We start from the raw sequence: 19,589 nt of genomic DNA, 5'->3' as shown, positions 1-19,589 counted from the left end.
ATGCATGCACATACACACACACAGGCACACCCACAAGTAATATGCTGCTTGATGAAAAACAGGATTTGCATGTATAAATCTGACCCCAGGCTTTGTTTGGAGGGTACATCTTCACCAGCAATTTGCATTTGAAGCCACCTGCACAGTTATACCGTTCATTTGAATGCATCACCTTCGCTTTTCTGGAACACAGCATACTGAATGACCCTTAGGTGACTGACACCATTTCACAACTGTGAGTCTGCTTTAGCTGACATGACGGTCCAAACTTCCTCCAAAAAAGGAATTTTTATGGCATTACATACTTTGAAGATGGTTGGTCATCTGGTCAAAAAGAAAACCCATTTTCTTCTATTTGCATGTAAGTAGCATTGGTAACATACATGTATTTGATTAGTTAAATGTTTTACCGAGTGCATGGAATAGAGTTGATGACGTGTACATTCCTCTTATCACTAAGCTATGAAGTAAGGGATAATGTATAGAACGCCGGTCATTTTGGGGAAAATAAGTCCCAACAGGGTGAACCGGACACCGACGCGCCAGCGGAGGGGTCTTGCTTTGTCCTGAAGGGACTTATTTTCCCAATAATGACCGGCGTTCTATACATTATCCCGCTTATTACAGTATATGGCTACTTGACAGGGCCGGATTAACCATTAGGGCAACTGGGCACTTGCCCAGGGAACTTGGACATCAGAATAAATGAGGATACCCATAAATAAATCTGATAAGAGGTTTAATTGACATAATTTCATTTTGTGTTTGTATCATCTATTTGATGGTTTGTAGCACCAACAAACAATGCCAAAACTGAAAACTTATTTTAGCAATTTTTTCAATGTAAACAATTTGCATCTGCTGACAGTGAAGTAGCTGATAGTAGTATATATATCAAAGTCTGAATATATATATATCCAAAATCTGAAAATATATATATCATAACTCTGAATATATAGGTCAAAACCTTAGAATATAGGTCAAAACCTTAGAATATATGTCAAAATCTGAATATACATATATCAAAACCCTGAATATATAGGTATAATATATAGCTTTAGTTGATGCACTGCAAAAAACTGCTTATCTAATAAAATCTAACCAAGATTATTAGTCTTAATATCAAGATAAAAATAACTAGTTTGTTTTGTTTTCAGTATAAAGAGACTTACCTAGCGCTTTCTCGTGAAATCATTTGACTTAATTTAAGAAAAGTTTGACTTATTTTAAGACATCTCATCCTAAAAACAAGCAAATTTTTCTGCCAGTGCGTTAAGCATATTTGTCCTAAAAACAAGCAAATTTGTCTGCCAGTACGTTAAGTAAATTTGTCTTGATAAGACTCCTTAAAATAAGTCAGTCTTCTTAAATTAAGTCAAAATGATCTTTCGAGAGAGCACTTGGTAAGTCTTTTCATACTAAAAACAACACCAAATAGATTTTTTGATCTTATTATAAGATTAATAACACTTGGTTAGATTTCATTTTTTGCAGTGTGTGCTGTTCATGTGTGCGGTCACAAATAACAGACTATGAACTCATGTCAATTACTGCCCTGATAGCACAGGGGCGTTGAATCCACGTTGAATCAACCTCTGCCGCTTCAAACAAACGTGGATTCAACGCCCCTCAACGCCCCTTTGCTATCTGGGTGGAATGCTACATAAATTCATGCATGAATTCATTACAATTCATGTACCCTTACCGTGAAGTGTTACCGGAATTTAGTTACAGTCTTGCAAATAGTTTTTGCAAAATCATAGTCTGTGACTATACAATCTAAAGACTTGTCTTTAGATGTGAGAGGTGTGATACTGTAGTCTTTCAAAAAAATATATTTTCTGAATATTTTCAGTCTTTTTTGCTGTGGTCTCTATAGTATTATTGTGAGCCGGTTTTGGTGAAAAAATGCTTCCCTGCGTCTATTTCATGCTGTTCTAGTTTGATGGGGAAGGTGGGAGGTGAGGAACAACAGGATTTTGCCTCTTACTCATTAATATGAGATTGAATGGTAACAATTGCATGTCAGCTTAAATTTTCTCCTAAAAGAGTTAAAAGTTTGTGGCGATCGTCATCTTGCTTTCAAGTAAATTGGAAACTATAACTATAACAAAAAAATAAGAGACAACTGCACATTTTCCTGATGTCATCCTTCGGTTGCTGAGTGACATTTGAATGAGTTGACGGTCATATTCAAAGTCACATTGGTCTTTTAAATTTGAATAATAACGTTCAACTCATTTGAATGTCTTTCTTTGGCAGTTGTCATCATTTCATCTCTATACCAGGGCCGTAGTCACCATAGACATTGAGGGGGACGTGTCCCCCCCAATATTCAAATATGACCAAAATGTCCCCCCCAATATTCGGACATAGAAAAATAAAGAAAGAATAAAGCGCTATACTAGGCCTACAGGAAACCAACACGTATCTGAAATGTTATCAAACGTAAATAACACACAAATTAGTGACCTATGGTTCCAGAGTAGCCTACACCCCTGAGTGGTTTGTCCTGGTGATTTTTTTTTAGTAGCGTGCGCTATCAAAAGCTTCCATTTACTGCACCGTACTGCGTTGAGGTAGGGCTGTCAACAATATCGCAAAAGCTACCGGTACAATTTTCACAAAACTTCTTGGAAAGGTGTAGCACAGGCTAAGGGAATCCCATACATGTTTGGAGCCGATCAGACTGAAAGGGAACATTTTCCATATTGAAGCCTATTCTCGCAATGATAGCGAAAGTGAAACGTTTTATTTTAAATGATGAATTTGTGCAAGCCTGTGTCATTTCTTTCACGTCTTTCAACATAAATAATGCATTCATACGCTAGTAGTAATGCCAGAAATTACCGTGTATAGGCCTCTTAGAAATGATTGTTGCATCTTGCATATTATTTAGATGCGCACTCAATCGCGCATCCATGCAGGCAAAACGTGATCTGGCGACATTTACAATACGTGATAGCCTACAGTTAATGTGAATCGCGGACAATAACCAAAGAAAGGAATTTGCACCTCCATTCACCAATTAAAGGCTGTAGTAGGCCTAGTGTTTCTACATGTTGGCACAAAACGTAATTTCTGTCAGAAGCCAGTCTATAATGCATACAGGGGTAACATGAGGGGAGTCAGACAGAAGAGGGGCCTGTCTTAGTAGCATATTCCTGAATCCTGTCCCTTTCAAACTACGTTAAAATTGTGTGATTAGCCGCCAGCATAATAAAATCTAAATTAAAAGACAAAATCTTATTAGGCTCCAAACCTATGAGTCTAAGCCTTAGTTTAAAAAAATCTTCAGGTGTAAGTAATAAGTCAAAGAACCACATTCTGTGTCATATAGAGGTTATCATAAGATACTCTAGTTTGTAATTTCTTTTAAAGTATACATTTTGAACACAAATGGAGTCACGGGTCCAGGGATGGACCAGTGAAGTTGCTTCTTCTCCACCCTTCTCTTTTCACAAAACTCACGGGGGGGGGGGGGAGCATCTGTGTCCGTCAAAAGTTTGGAATAACCTAATTGACTGACCTAACTAACGACTTGTTTGTGATTTTTAATAATATTTTTGCATGAAATGTATTGAAATTCTGTTTGGGGGTCCCTCACAGACCCCACCACAGATTTGGTCCCCCCCAATGTTGACATCATGACTACGGCCTTGCTCTATACTGTAGATGGAATCCCCCTGCATTCATTATGTATTAATACACTATTTTAAACAGCTGAAGTTTAGTATGGTTGCCATTATTTTCCTGTTATTTTAACACTTCACTACTGTGACAGTATCTTCAATATAACAGGCCTTTTTTAAACTATTAGTCCAATTGCTACAACTTTTATATCTATAGTAAACGTATGAGGTCCAAGAATATTCACCTTATAAGGTAAAGACCAACTCATAGGAAGTACACAGACACATAATGACTGAACCCCAAAGTGGGGCCTGAGGACTAAGGACTAAAGACTCACAGACGTAATTGATCTCAGTTGCTAAGTGGGTGAGTCTGTTAGGCCACACGTGCTCAGGTGTAAATGGGTTTGTGACAGCACTTCACGAGATCACATGTTACCATGGTGACGTTTAATAACAAATATGTTGCTGATACTTGCCGGTTTGGGAATTTTCATTTTAAGTTTGTTGCTTTCCAAAACGGCCAATACACAGAAGACAACTGCCTGATTCCACATTTTTTCAAACTTGTTTTACAAGCTGGTCATGTGTCATGCTGTTGTTTACCTTTGTATTTTTAAAATGTCCCTATGGTCTCTGTGGTAGACATCATAACACTTTGAATTGTGGGTAATTCCCTTTGTTGATGTCTGCACTGATGCAGACTCAAAGAAGGGGCTCAGTAAGTGTATACTCAAACCATCAAAGCCCTTTGAAACGTGACACTGGGACAGCTCTAAGCTCTTACTAAGGACTTCTAAATGATGGCAACTACTGTATATGGTGGTGCCTCATAAAAGCACTGTTGGAAATGATACAAACACCAATCCACTACTATTACTGCTGCTGGGTAACAAAAAGACACTGATCATTTATTAGTATAAGTATAAGTATATATACTCTTTTGATCCCGTGAGGGAAATTTGGTCTCTGCATTTATCCCAATCCGTGAATTAGTGAAACACACTCAGCACACAGTGAAGTGAAGCACACACTAATCCCGGCGCAGTGAGCTGGCTGCAACAACAGCGGCGCCCGGGGAGCAGTGAGGGGTTAGGTGCCTTGCTCAAGGTCACTTCAGACGTGCCTACTGGTCGGGGTTCGAACTGGCAACCCTCTGGTTGCAAGTCCAAAGCGCTAACCAGTAGGCCACGGCTGCCCTCAAATTTGAATAAAATAATTAAATATTTCTCATTTGAGCAATACTGAGCCAACTAAATGACAATATAGCGTCAGTCCAGACATAGTGTAGAAAAGTTCTGGTCAGTATTACAGGGTGCACCCTATTGTTCGTTTATACCTTCCCAGACTGCAAATAATACTGCACGATAAGGTTGTTTTGTACCTGGGTTAACAGGAAGTATGTGTTTTAAGAAAACAACAATGGACAGATTGTAATTTAACATATGTTTTCTTTATTTGACAGCAAAGTGCAGTATTTTAAAATAACAGGATATTAATAAAATAAAAAAATAAATGAACGGCAAAATGTTAGAGTGCATATACTGCACACATACATATTTATGTAGGCTACATAGACACATTACATACAAAATTATCTCTAATATAGACCCTTTTAATCTGTTCATAGATTTTCAGTTTATATATTCATATTCAACATAGATTCAGATAATGAAAGTGTATCAGACTGTAGTGTAGTGGTCAACTTTAAAACTAAGGGCACTACCATCGTGGTTTAAAGCTTATTTAAATTTAGTAGGATGTCCAGTCCACATTAGGAGTGTTTTCGTTATCAAACGTCAGGCGGGTTGCGCAACAAGGTGTTCCTAGGTTTCTTAATCAGTCATGGGTGTGTAAACCAATGAGAATGACATCTGTCATTCCATTTAACAGCATCTGTATTTTCATAGTCATTTTCATAGCGCATTTGAAGGAACCTGCTTACACGCAAGACCGCATGGAATAGTTATTCCACTAAACCATGCTTTATTAAAACCCAACAGAGTATAGCCTACACACATTTGCACTTGTCTATTATTTGAACTCCTTGGCAAAGTGAAACTTAATTCACCATGGTGTCAGTCAACGACAAAACAGTTATAAACAGTTAATTACTTTCACTATTGACTGACAATTGGTTACCATTGAAAACACTTACCCCAGTAATGTTTGAATGACTGAATATAAAAACGTTTATTCTGCAGAGGAGTTGCTTACATCTTGTGATGGTGCGTCTTCAGCTGTGCTTCATATTTGCCTATCCGTCATTACCAATTTGCAAATGATGGTGAATAACTACTCATTGTGAGATCTATTGGTAAATGTAGGCCTATATGTAAATCAGGTTTCTAGACCAAGTATACTTGCTAATACAAGGAATTTGATCTCTGAATTTATCCCATCCGTGAATTAGTGAACACACAGAGCACACAGTGAACACAGTGAGCCTTGCTACCGCGTTTCTCGTGGAGGGGTGAGTGGTTAGGTGCCTTGCTCAAGGGCACTTCGCCAATTTCCACTGGTCGGGGATCGAACCGGAAACCCTCCGGTTACAAGCCCAACGCCCTGACCAGTAGGCCACGACTGCCCCGGATGTGCACTGTTCCTGGAGTCACTGCAATATCGGGTCAATGCGTGGAGCGGACGGAGCAAGCCCCTCTTCCTTCTCCCTGTTCCAAAAATAAGGTTAATATATGGTCCTCGGATAGAGGACGTATCAGATATTAAACTGATACTACTAGATCAGATACTACACTTGATCTTAGCCAAAAGGCCAAATTGTGTATTTTGTATTGGTGTAGTTTGTAATGCATTGCAGGGTGCCCATTTCACTGTTCACTGTTGATGGTGCGCTCTTAAAATAACATATAAACAACTCGCCATGGACTTCTGACCAGGTTTCTCTTGGTCAGTGGCGTATTGCGTTTTTAGTGTATCGTAGTGTACGATAGAGATTTTTAGACAACGCGCCAGACCCCTCCTTAGATCGTTAATTGCCACAATCCTTGGCGCGCTGGTCAAAAAAAGAAACGTGCAAGATAAGCATGCACTGGGATAATAATCCGTTTTCCGCCATGCACCAGGTGGTGAAAATAGGGCCAAAGTATTTATTTTCACAAATCAAAGTGTAGGCCCACCTTTTCCCAAAAGAAACAAAGATCAGTCAGAGACTTTATAATGATGACATACAGCACTCAAAATGTTCTCCATAGAAATGTATGGGGTTAGTTTGTATCGCCAGTTGTCACATATTGCACCCCTTCCTGTATTGTAAGTAACCAATTCCAACGGCATTGTTGCAAACCACATGATTGACATGACAAAATAACCACCGGAAATAGCTGGCCGAAGCTGTTACCAAGACGGACTTCCCTTTAAAGGAACACGCCACCCAATGTCAGTAGTAATATATGTTCTTACATTAACTTTCACGAGTTGAGTCATACCTCTCCCGTGTCCGTACGTGCACTCAAACGCTCTGGTGCGCGGCTGGACTGTGTTAGCATGTTGCTATGCTAGCGGGCTTTGACGGCAACTAAGCGTAGAAGTAATCAAAAACATCCACGTTTTAGCAACTTAAATACAGTTGCACGAGTAGTTGATAGAAATGCTACGGCCACGCAACGTGAAACGTGGCGATTTTCCAAGCGAATAAACCGGAGAACTACAATGTGTGGCGCAATAGCACTTGGGAGTACTTCGACCTAGCGTAGTAGTATTGTTAACACCTAATTGTAGATCCTATCCACCACAGAGTTTAGAATCCATGCTGGATCGACCCTCAGCCTCTCCCTCCCCTCTGAGCGAGAGAGAGGCACACACACTAGAGATGCGCTGATGGGCTATTATTTCAACCATAACTGCATAGCAAAACTTATCATCCATCAGCCATCCATCAACACCAAAGTTTTTTGACCAATTTTCGAAACGGCACCCGCCCACCATCCGCTGGTTGTTTTAATGTAGGCTATATGGGTGATGCAGCGCTGCTGACGTGAGGCTAGAAAGCCCTTGCCTGTTCTAGGAAGACTGATCCAATGCAGCAAATATATTAAAAGGCTAAAGTCGTACATTGGCTATGTTGTAGCCTATCCCCAGAATATCAGCAGCAAACTCAGTCTCTGTCTCGCAAAACAGTCTCCAAATAAAACGCACATCGGCCTGTTGCCTTGTCTGCCAGCTTGTGAAAATATATCGTCCAAAATGCTTGATTGCATTGCATTCTCCACATTTTTAGCTACATTTTCATGTACCACATCAGCATTTTTGTTCAGTGAATCTTTTGTAAATTGCTTTACAATTACCGTCGGGCCTATAGGCCTATTGCCTGGCTTGCCTCAGCTTCGGTCACGTCCTTTTACAATTTTATCATTGTAATAAAAAACGCAATTTGCCACATAATTTCAACATGCTCCTGGCCTACTAATTAATGCCTATTGTACTTTATTTTTTGCAAATAGAAAGAAATCCTTGATAAAATAACAAGTCATTCACATTATAGGCTACTTTACACACTGTTATGTCAGGGTGACTGAAAGCCTGTTCTGAAGACTCCCATTCATTTTGACTGCACGAGCGCGTCTTTTTCAGACAGACAGCGCAATTCATTTTAAAGCAATTTACAAAAGATTCACTGAACAAAAATGCTGATGTGGTACATGAAAATGTAGTTAAAAATGTGGAGAATGCAATGCAATCAAGCATTTTGGACGATATATTGTCACAAGCTGGCAGTATAGGCAACAGGCCGATGTGCGTTTTATTTGGAGACTGTTTTGCGAGACAGAGACTGAGTTTGCTGCTGATATTCTGGGGATAGGCTACAACATAGCCAATGTACGACTTTAGCCTTTTAATATATTTGCTGCATTGGATCAGTCTTCCTAGAACAGGCAAGGGCTTTCTAGCCTCACGTCAGCAGCGCTGCATCACCCATATAGCCTACATTAAAACAACCAGCGGATGGTGGGCGGGTGCCGTTTCGAAAATTGGTCAAAAAACTTTGGTGTTGATGGATGGCTGATGGATGATAAGTTTTGCTATGCAGTTATGGTTGAAATAATAGCCCATCAGCGCATCTCTAGTGTGTGTGCCTCTCTCTCGCTCAGAGGGGAGGGAGAGGCTGAGGGTCGATCCAGCATGGATTCTAAACTCTGTGGTGGATAGGATCTACAATTAGGTGTTAACAATACTACTACGCTAGGTCGAAGTACTCCCAAGTGCTATTGCGCCACACATTGTAGTTCTCCGGTTTATTCGCTTGGAAAATCGCCACGTTTCACGTTGCGTGGCCGTAGCATTTCTATCAACTACTCGTGCAACTGTATTTAAGTTGCTAAAACGTGGATGTTTTTGATTACTTCTACGCTTAGTTGCCGTCAAAGCCCGCTAGCATAGCAACATGCTAACACAGTCCAGCCGCGCACCAGAGCGTTTGAGTGCACGTACGGACACGGGAGAGGTATGACTCAACTCGTGAAAGTTAAGGTAAGAACATATATTACTACTGACATTGGGTGGCGTGTTCCTTTAAGGGTGTTCATCAGCAGACATCTTTGGTTTATACTGTATACCTATGGATTATTACATTTCAACAGCATTACAGGAGCATCCGTTTTATTTTCTGTCATTGTCGGGCAACCCATTGGCACAATACATGAAGGTTTGCTACTGTAAGCTAATGCCATCAATGTATTTTCCAGCTTTATAAGTATGACAATATAATATCTCTTTTCAGCACGGACTGTGATTGTGCTTGTCTTTGCACTGGGTCATGTTGGCTTTGCAACTGCTGATGGTAAGTAAGCTACATAAATACAAGTCACATTAGTGCCAAAACTTGTCTTGTCAGGTAATGTTTTATGAATTATGAATGAATTATGTGCTTATGAGTGGGTAAGACTGTTTTTAGTGGCAGGCTAACACATACTGATGACTTGCACTAGCCTAGCACCAGCGAACCCTGCAATTAGAAGGACTGGATGAAACGTGTTGAAAACGGTCTCCACTAATAAATATCACACTTACTTACTTGGAAATGAGGTCCTATGTCCAAAATCCTGAACCACCCCTTTAACAGTGCACATGCAATACCTTTTTTGTCCACTAGTGGTTGTTTTGACGCTGTTTTGAGATTGCTATTTAAAAAACGGAATGAAATGTAGGCCTACCTGCAAACAATGGAATGCAAGACTGAATCAGTGCTCAAAGTTTTCTAAAAGTTTATCAATTCATTATTAATAAGCCTAACTTCTGTTCAAATCATATAATCTGGTATAATACTGTTTTATTTCCTCGTTCAAATGTTCATACAAAGACAGCAGAGTTCACACAGTCCTCACCCGTTGAGTGAATGTTAGAATGGTAGTCATTTCAAACGTTTTTTTTCAGCACTTTATAAAACTCTCATAGTTTGAGAACTTTAAAGGAGAAATCCGGTGTGATATTGACCTAAAGTGTGTTGAAAAATGATACCGAGTATGAACTTTTGTCTCATAGCACATCTCAGCTTGTCCCCTGCACTCGTAGCCTGACGAGCCCCACATTAAAATGTAGGGTCTGGGCACTCACCATTGGCAGTGCTCAGTCCGAGGGGCGGAATAATCGGTTGTCTTTCAAATTTCCTCTGCACGGAATAGGACAGCACTATAAGTCCCATATGTTTTTTCCACCGGCGGAGCTAGTTGGCTAGTTCAAAATTTTGGCAACATAAAAAAAGCTTAACTTGTGTCACGCTGTTCGCCAACAGCAAAATCATTATGTTAAGCCCGCCTAACGTCTCTATATATGATTTGTATGGCCAGATAGAAGTTTAATTTTTCCAGTTCACAAGCCAACGGAGAGTTGCTAGACTAGCCCTGGCAGCAAATGCAATTAAAAAAGCACTGGTAGTTTATATACAAGAAGGTTTTTATACAGACAGTACCTTCACAAAGTTTTCCTTGAAATCTCGTGTGTCACGGGAAGTTGATTGACGAGAAAGATTGAAACTACAGCTGATAGGTGACATGAACCATCCTGTCTTCGTCTTATCCTCCATTATGTCAGCTGAAGCTGCAATCCGTAGGCTATATACACATGTACCGATCACTCCTTCACGTGTACAGCACATCTTCTGTCAACATTACTATTGTTAGTATTCACGTATCAGCTGTAGTTTCTCGTCAAATTCCTGTGACGCGAGATTTCAAGATGGCGGTGCCCGGAAAACTTCATGAAGGTACTGTCTGTATAAATTGTCTTGTAAATAAACTACCAGTGCTTTTTGAAAGTTATCAATGTTCATTGAACACGGATTAAATTTGTGGTTTAGTAAATGATAAAAAGCCTTCACCAGATATATACTTACAATGCCTGATTCAACATGGATTAAATGGATTACTCAATTGGAATGACTATTTCGTTCAAAACTGGAGTGTTTTATGTAATTGTAACGTAATATGGTTTGATAAATTGGACAGCCGTTACTTTTCCTTTTTCACACTGTGTGATGCTCCTCTATGAGATGGTGAATTATGCTATGCAATGTTACATTACATTATGATCACCCATCTCCACACCTAGACCCCTGTGAGCAGTACACCAACATCTCTGACCCGTGGAGGAACCGTGGCTTCTTGTCGACTTCCTCTCAACTCCAGCTGAAGGACGACTCGGACCTGCAGGAAGGCTGGTACCGCTTCGTTGGTGTAGGGGGTGACATCCTGGATTTCGCCAGCATTCCAATCCCATCTTTAGCAGAGGAGCGTCTGGGATACTGTTCCCTCAGATCATACAGCCCTACGGTCACAAACGTAAATCTGTGTGCAGGAGCGATCAGTAATGGAAGTGTGGATGTTAAAGTCTGTTCATCTAGATACTACGTGCACAAGCTCAGACCCACCGCCAGCAATCAGATTTATGCCACAAGTAAGACAATACTCTTTTCATGAAAGCCCCATAGTTTTGAATTTTATAACTAATGATATGCAGATTGAGACCCTGGCTCACTGAATCATGCATTAACAGATGGTTTGTGAAAATAGACAGTGTTTTGGAGCGTTGGGTATGGACGTGCAACTGAATCAGAACATTTGCAGGGCAAAAAATAAATAAAAATAGCAATTAAAATAGCTTCCATTGATTATAGTGGATTAAGATAAGTGTTGCAGCATTACGCTCTGTAAACATTCCATTTCATTGTAGCCTGGACCTTGCTGCACTACCACCAATTGTCCTGTCCCTCCACGTGTGGCATTGTGTGATGATGCCTTCTAGTAGTCTTATCAATGTCAGTTTGTGTGCCAGGGGAATGGATTATTGTACATACTTTGTGTTGCCAGGCAAGAACCCCCCACTGACAAAACACTGAGCTCTGCACTGTAATGTCAGACCTGCAACCTCCCTTCATTTCCTGCCCCTAAAAGATATCTCTGTGCCTCTAGGCCATCAGAGATGTACTGAGTCCTCTTGTGGCGAGTTTTCCCAATGTGGTACATTGGGGGCCTGTGTCTGCAAGACTGGATATGAGATGCCCAAAGGACTTCTACTGACAGGAGACACATACGGATGCACAGGTGAGAGAAAGAGATTTACGGCCTCTACATACAGCTGCGTGCGTTGCATTGCTGGAGACACATCCCATTCACTTTACATGGGCTTACGTCATTCGTTGCCGAACTGAATTGTGGGTCCGTTGCGTCGCGTTTCTCCCGTCGCTCGCGTTGAGAAGTTCAGCTGTTGCTGCACCAACAGACGGCACCGGCCAATCAAGCCAATCGATGGACGGCACCAACCAATCAAATTGCGGTTAGACTTCAAGTCATTTGCATACCTACCGTCGGGAACACCCACTGGCATGCGTTGACGGAACACAACTGTGTGTAGAAGTCGTTAGAAAATGTAAGATTTGAGGATTAGATTTTCATTTATCTTTATTTACATGTGTTAAGGAACACACCAACATTTTGGGACACTAGCTTATTCACCGTATATCCCAGAGATAGATAAGTCTTTGTGAGTGCAGTATCTCAATCTGATACACCTATCGGTAGGCTATCATAATTATACATGATTTTGTCAGACAAATTCTTTGCTGTGGCACAATATGTCAGTTCAATGTCATAACACAGTGTAAAACATTTTTTTTTCAAAAACACGAGTTTGTTTTCTTTCTTGTTGTGTTGTTTAGTAACTGTGACAAGCCCTCTTTTCCTTTTTTCCCCCAAAATATACTCTAACCTTAACTGATTGAATTAGAAAAATGGATTACTCAATTGGAAGGACTATTTGAACACAATCAGATTGTGTTTCGTTCGCTTCCCCCCTCGCCCTTCAAACTTTAACATAGGCAGTGCATAACACCTAATCGGTTCCAATTTCAACTGGTCTCTAAGCATATCCATCTTTAAGAAAACTCATGTGAAAACTTCAACTGGTCTCTAAGCATATCCATCTTGAAGAAAACTCATGTGAAAACTTCTGGCAGCACTGTTGGCTGCGTAATTATTTCAGTATTCTTGCAAAGGCTCATGGCACCAAGGCATCCCATGTGTTCATTTGCCTTACTGGTTCAGTACTTAGGTGCTTCACATTCATCATACATGATTCTGTTGAACAAATTCTTTGCTGTGGCAAAATATGCCAGTTCAATGTCATAACACTGTGTTTAAAAAAAAAAACCTAAAAAAAAACATGAGTTTGTTTACTTCCATGTTTTGTTGTTAAGTAACTGACAAGCCCTCGTTTCACCAGTATATACACTTGCCTTACCTGATACAACATGGATTAAATGGATTACTCAATTGGAATGACTATTTGAACACAATCAGGTTCTGTTTCGTTCAGAACTGGACTGTTTTATGTAATTGTAACGTAATATGGTTGGATAAATTGGACAGCCCTTCCTTTTCCATTTCTACACTGTGTGATGCTCCTTTATGAGATGGTGAATTATGCTATGCAATCTTACATTACATTATGATCACCCATCTCCACACCCAGACCCCTGTGAGCAGTACACCAACATCTCTGACCCGTGGAGGAACCGTGGCTTCTTGTCGACTTCCTCTCAACTCCAGCTGAAGGACGACTCGGACCTGCAGGAAGGCTGGTACCGCTTCGTTGGTGTAGGGGGTGACATCCTGGATTTCGCCAGCATTCCAATCCCATCTTTGGCAGAGGAGCATCTGGGATATTGTTCCCTCAGATCATACAGCCCTACGGTCACAAACGTAAATCTGTGTGCAGGAGCGATCAGTAATGGAAGTGTGGATGTTAAAGTCTGTTCATCTAGATACTACGTGCACAAGCTCAGACCCACCGCCAGCAATCAGATTTATGCCACAAGTAAGACAATACTCTTTTCATGAAAGCCCCATCGTTTTGAATTTTATAATAATAATTTTATAATAAATAATAATAATTTTATATAAGATGGTTTGTGAAAATAGGCAGTGTTTTGGAGTGTTAGGTACGGACGTGCAACTGAAGCAGAACATTTGCAGGGCAAAAAATAAATAAAAATAGCAATTAAAATAGCTTCCATTGATTATAGTGGAAGATAAGTATTGTAGCATTACGCTGTGCAAACATTCTATTTCAGTTGTGCGTCCAGTGTAGCCTGGACCTTGCTGCACTACCACCAATTGTCCTGTCCCTCCACTGTGGGATCGTGTGATGATGTCTTCTTGTAGTCTGTGTCAATGTCAGTTTGTGTGCCAGGGGAATGGATGTTTGTATATACTTTGTGTTGCCAGGCAAGAACCCCCTACTGACAAAACACTGAGCTCTGCACTGTAATGTCAGACCTGCAACCTCCCTTCATTTCCTGGCCCTAAAAGATATCTCTGTGCCTCTAGGCCATCAGAGATGTACTGAGTCCTCTTGTGGCGAGTTTGCCCAATGTGGTACATTGGGGGCCTGTGTCTGCAAGACTGGATATGAGATGCCCAAAGGACTTCTACCGACAGGAGACACATACGGATGCAAAGGTGAGAGAAAGAGATTTACGGCCTCTACACACAGCTGCGTGCGTTGCAGTGCTGGAGACACATCCCATTCACTTTACATGGGCTTACGTCATTCGTTGCCGAACTGAATTGTGGGTCCGTTGCGTCACGTTTCTCCCGTCGCTCGCGTTGAGAAGTTCAGCTGTTGCTGCACCAACAGACGGCACCGGTCAATCAAGCCAATCGATGGACGGCACCAACCAATCAAATTGCGGTTAGACTTCAAGTCATTTGCATACCTACCGTCGGGAACACCCACTGGCATGCGTTGACGGAACACAACTGTGTGTAGAAGTCGTTAGAAAATGTAAGATTTGAGGATTAGATTTTCATATATCTTTATTTACATGTGTTAAGGAACACACCAACATTTTGGGACACTAGCTTATTCACCGTATATCCCAGAGATAGATAAGTCTCTGTGTGTGCAGTAACTCAATCTGATACACCTATCGGTAGGCTATCATAATCATACATGATTTTGTCAGACAAATTCTTTGCTGTGGCACAATATGTCAGTTCAATGTCATAACACAGTGTAAAACATTTTTTTTTTTTTAAACACGAATTTGTTTTCTTTCTTGTTGTGTTGTTTAGTAACTGTGACAAGCCCTGTTTTCCTTTTTTCCCCCAAAATATACTCTAACCTTAACTGATTGAATTAGAAAAATGGATTACTTAATTGGAAGGACTATTTGAACACAATCGGATTGTGTTTCTTTCGCTTCCCCCCTCGCCCTTTAAACTTTAACATAGGCAGTGCATAACACCTAATCGGTTCCAATTTCAACTGGTCTCTAAGCATATCCATCTTTAAGAAAACTCATGTGAAAACTTCAACTGGTCTCTAAGCATATCCATCTTTAAGAAAACTCATGTGAAAACTTCAACTGGTCTCTAAGCATATCCATCTTGAAGAAAACTCATGTGAAAACTTCTGGCAGCACTGTTGGCTGCGTAATTATTTCAGTATTCTTGCAAAGGCTCATGGCACCAAGGCATCCCATGTGTTCATTTGCCTTACTGGTTCAGTACTTAGGTGCTTCACATTCATCATACATGATTCTGTTGAACAAATTCTTTGCTGTGGCAAAATATGCCAGTTCAATGTCATAACACTGTGTTTAAAAAAAAAAACCTAAAAAAAAACATGAGTTTGTTTACTTCCATGTTTTGTTGTTAAGTAACTGACAAGCCCTCGTTTCACCAGTATATACACTTGCCTTACCTGATACAACATGGATTAAATGGATTACTCAATTGGAATGACTATTTGAACACAATCAGGTTCTGTTTCGTTCAGAACTGGACTGTTTTATGTAATTGTAACGTAATATGGTTGGATAAATTGGACAGCCCTTCCTTTTCCATTTCTACACTGTGTGATGCTCCTTTATGAGATGGTGAATTATGCTATGCAATGTTACATTACATTATGATCACCCATCTCCACACCCAGACCCCTGTGAGCAGTACACCAACATCTCTGACCCGTGGAGGAACCGTGGCTTCTTGTCGACTTCCTCTCAACTCCAGCTGAAGGACGACTCGGACCTGCAGGAAGGCTGGTACCGATTCGTTGGTGTAGGGGGTGACATCCTGGATTTCGCCAGCATTCCAATCCCATCTTTGGCAGAGGAGCATCTGGGATATTGTTCCCTCAGATCATACAGCCCTACGGTCACAAACGTAAATCTGTGTGCAGGAGCGATCAGTAATGGAAGTGTGGATGTTAAAGTCTGTTCATCTAGATACTACGTGCACAAGCTCAGACCCACCGCCAGCAATCAGATTTATGCCACAAGTAAGACAATACTCTTTTCATGAAAGCCCCATCGTTTTGAATTTTATAATAATAATTTTATAATAAATAATAATAATTTTATATAAGATGGTTTGTGAAAATAGGCAGTGTTTTGGAGTGTTAGGTACGGACGTGCAACTGAAGCAGAACATTTGCAGGGCAAAAAATGAATAAAAATAGCAATTAAAATAGCTTCCATTGATTATAGTGGATTAAGATAAGTGTTGCAGCATTACGCTCTGTAAACATTCCATTTCAGTTGTGCGTCCAGTGTAGCCTGGACCTTGCTGCACTACCACCAATTGTCCTGTCCCTCCACTGTGGGATCGTGTGATGATGCCTTCTAGTAGTCTGTGTCAATGTCAGTTTGTGTGCCAGGGGAATGGATGTTTGTATATTCTTTGTGTTGCCAGGCAAGAACCCCCTACTGACAAAACACTGAGCTCTGCACTGTAATGTCAGACCTGCAACCTCCCTTCATTTCCTGGCCCTAAAAGATATCTCTGTGCCTCTAGGTCATCAGAGATGTACTGAGTCCTCTTGTGGCGAGTTTGCCCAATGTGGTACATTGGGGGCCTGTGTCTGCAAGACTGGATATGAGATGCCCAAAGGACTTCTACCGACAGGAGACACATACGGATGCAAAGGTGAGAGAAAGAGATTTACGGCCTCTACATACAGCTGCGTGCGTTGCAGTGCTGGAGACACATCCCATTCACTTTACATGGGCTTACGTCATTCGTTGCCGAACTGAATTGTGGGTCCGTTGCGTCGCGTTTCTCCCGTCGCTCGCGTTGAGAAGTTCAGCTGTTGCTGCACCAACAGACGGCACCGATCAATCAAGCCAATCGATGGACGGCACCAACCAATCAAATTGCGGTTAGACTTCAAGTCATTTGCATACCTACCGTCGGGAACACCCACTGGCATGCGTTGACGGAACGCAACTGTGTGTAGAAGTCGTTAGAAAATGTAAGATTTGAGGATTAGATTTTCATATATCTTTATTTACATGTGTTAAGGAACACACCAACATTTTGGGACACTAGCTTATTCACCGTATATCCCAGAGATAGATAAGTCTCTGTGTGTGCAGTAACTCAATCTGATACACCTATCGGTAGGCTATCATAATCATACATGATTTTGTCGGACAAATTCTTTGCTGTGGCACAATATGTCAGTTCAATGTCATAACACAGTGTAAAACATTTTTTTTTTTTTAAACACGAATTTGTTTTCTTTCTTGTTGTGTTGTTTAGTAACTGTGACAAGCCCTCTTTTCCTTTTTTCCCCCAAAATATACTCTAACCTTAACTGATTGAATTAGAAAAATGGATTACTTAATTGGAAGGACTATTTGAACACAATCAGATTGTGTTTCGTTCGCTTCCCCCCTCGCCCTTCAAACTTTCACATAGGCAGTGCATAACACCTAATCGGTTCCAATTTCAACTGGTCTCTAAGCATATCCATCTTTAAGAAAACTCATGTGAAAACTTCAACTGGTCTCTAAGCATATCCATCTTTAAGAAAACTCATGTGAGAACTTCAACTGGTCTCTAAGCATATCCATCTTTAAGAAAACTCATGTGAAAACTTCAACTGGTCTCTAAGCATATCCATCTTTAAGAAAACTCATGTGAAAACTTCATCTGGTCTCTAAGCATATCCATCTTTAAGAAAACTCATGTGAAAACTTCAACTGGTCTCTAAGCATATCCATCTTGAAGAAAACTCATGTGAAAACTTCTGGCAGCACTGTTGGCTGCGTAATTATTTCAGTATTCTTGCAAAGGCTCATGGCACCAAGGCATCCCATGTGTTCATTTGCCTTACTGGTTCAGTACTTAGGTGCTTCACATTCATCATACATGATTCTGTTGAACAAATTCTTTGCTGTGGCAAAATATGCCAGTTCAATGTCATAACACTGTGTTTAAAAAAAAAAACCTAAAAAAAAACATGAGTTTGTTTACTTCCATGTTTTGTTGTTAAGTAACTGACAAGCCCTCGTTTCACCAGTATATACACTTGCCTTACCTGATACAACATGGATTAAATGGATTACTCAATTGGAATGACTATTTGAACACAATCAGGTTCTGTTTCGTTCAGAACTGGACTGTTTTATGTAATTGTAACGTAATATGGTTGGATAAATTGGACAGCCCTTCCTTTTCCATTTCTACACTGTGTGATGCTCCTTTATGAGATGGTGAATTATGCTATGCAATGTTACATTACATTATGATCACCCATCTCCACACCCAGACCCCTGTGAGCAGTACACCAACATCTCTGACCCGTGGAGGAACCGTGGCTTCTTGTCGACTTCCTCTCAACTCCAGCTGAAGGACGACTCGGACCTGCAGGAAGGCTGGTACCGCTTCGTTGGTGTAGGGGGTGACATCCTGGATTTCGCCAGCATTCCAATCCCATCTTTGGCAGAGGAGCATCTGGGATATTGTTCCCTCAGATCATACAGCCCTACGGTCACAAACGTAAATCTGTGTGCAGGAGCGATCAGTAATGGAAGTGTGGATGTTAAAGTCTGTTCATCTAGATACTACGTGCACAAGCTCAGACCCACCGCCAGCAATCAGATTTATGCCACAAGTAAGACAATACTCTTTTCATGAAAGCCCCATCGTTTTGAATTTTATAATAATAATTTTATAATAAATAATAATAATTTTATATAAGATGGTTTGTGAAAATAGGCAGTGTTTTGGAGTGTTAGGTACGGACGTGCAACTGAAGCAGAACATTTGCAGGGCAAAAAATAAATAAAAATAGCAATTAAAATAGCTTCCATTGATTATAGTGGAAGATAAGTATTGTAGCATTACGCTGTGCAAACATTCTATTTCAGTTGTGCGTCCAGTGTAGCCTGGACCTTGCTGCACTACCACCAATTGTCCTGTCCCTCCACTGTGGGATCGTGTGATGATGCCTTCTTGTAGTCTGTGTCAATGTCAGTTTGTGTGCCAGGGGAATGGATGTTTGTATATACTTTGTGTTGCCAGGCAAGAACCCCCTACTGACAAAACACTGAGCTCTGCACTGTAATGTCAGACCTGCAACCTCCCTTCATTTCCTGGCCCTAAAAGATATCTCTGTGCCTCTAGGCCATCAGAGATGTACTGAGTAGTCCTCTTGTGG

General features: G+C 40.7%; 1 protein-coding gene and 1 non-coding gene across 2 annotated transcripts; one reads left to right on the top strand and one right to left on the bottom strand.

Moving 5' to 3' along the window:
* The first annotated feature begins 245 nt into the window (after nt 1-245).
* LOC143099136 (uncharacterized) lies at nt 246-19,578 on the top strand. The gene is made up of 10 exons (XM_076262216.1): nt 246-361; nt 9,370-9,429; nt 11,196-11,540; nt 12,056-12,187; nt 13,614-13,958; nt 14,471-14,602; nt 16,080-16,424; nt 16,940-17,071; nt 18,699-19,043; nt 19,556-19,578. Exons 1-10 carry the CDS (start codon nt 256-258, stop codon nt 19,576-19,578), a joined length of 1,965 nt encoding a protein of 654 aa, XP_076118331.1. The 5' UTR covers nt 246-255.
* On the bottom strand, nt 6,222-6,416 carry LOC143099244 (U2 spliceosomal RNA). Its single transcript, XR_012981442.1, has one exon. It is a non-coding gene; the product is annotated as a U2 spliceosomal RNA (small nuclear RNA).
* Nucleotides 19,579-19,589: the final 11 nt, after the last annotated feature.

This window comes from Alosa pseudoharengus, unplaced genomic scaffold (assembly GCF_046254945.1).
Source record: "Alosa pseudoharengus isolate Yale_2024_CS ecotype anadromous, Long Island Sound unplaced genomic scaffold, YU_APseudo_1.1 YU_APseudo_1.1_scf_25, whole genome shotgun sequence".
In the NCBI taxonomy this organism is placed as follows: domain Eukaryota; kingdom Metazoa; phylum Chordata; class Actinopteri; order Clupeiformes; family Clupeidae; genus Alosa; species Alosa pseudoharengus.
This window is presented reverse-complemented; position numbering and strand designations above follow the sequence as displayed.

Bases quoted from the DNA above. Each gene is read 5' to 3' on its own strand.
- LOC143099136 (XM_076262216.1), top strand. From the start codon at position 256: ATGACGGTCCAAACTTCCTCCAAAAAAGGAATTTTTATGGCATTACAT. The intron at 12,188-13,613 runs GTGAGAGAAAGA...CTCCACACCCAG, and splicing joins AGACACATACGGATGCACAG to ACCCCTGTGAGCAGTACACC. The intron at 19,044-19,555 runs GTAAGACAATAC...CTGTGCCTCTAG, and splicing joins CAATCAGATTTATGCCACAA to GCCATCAGAGATGTACTGAG.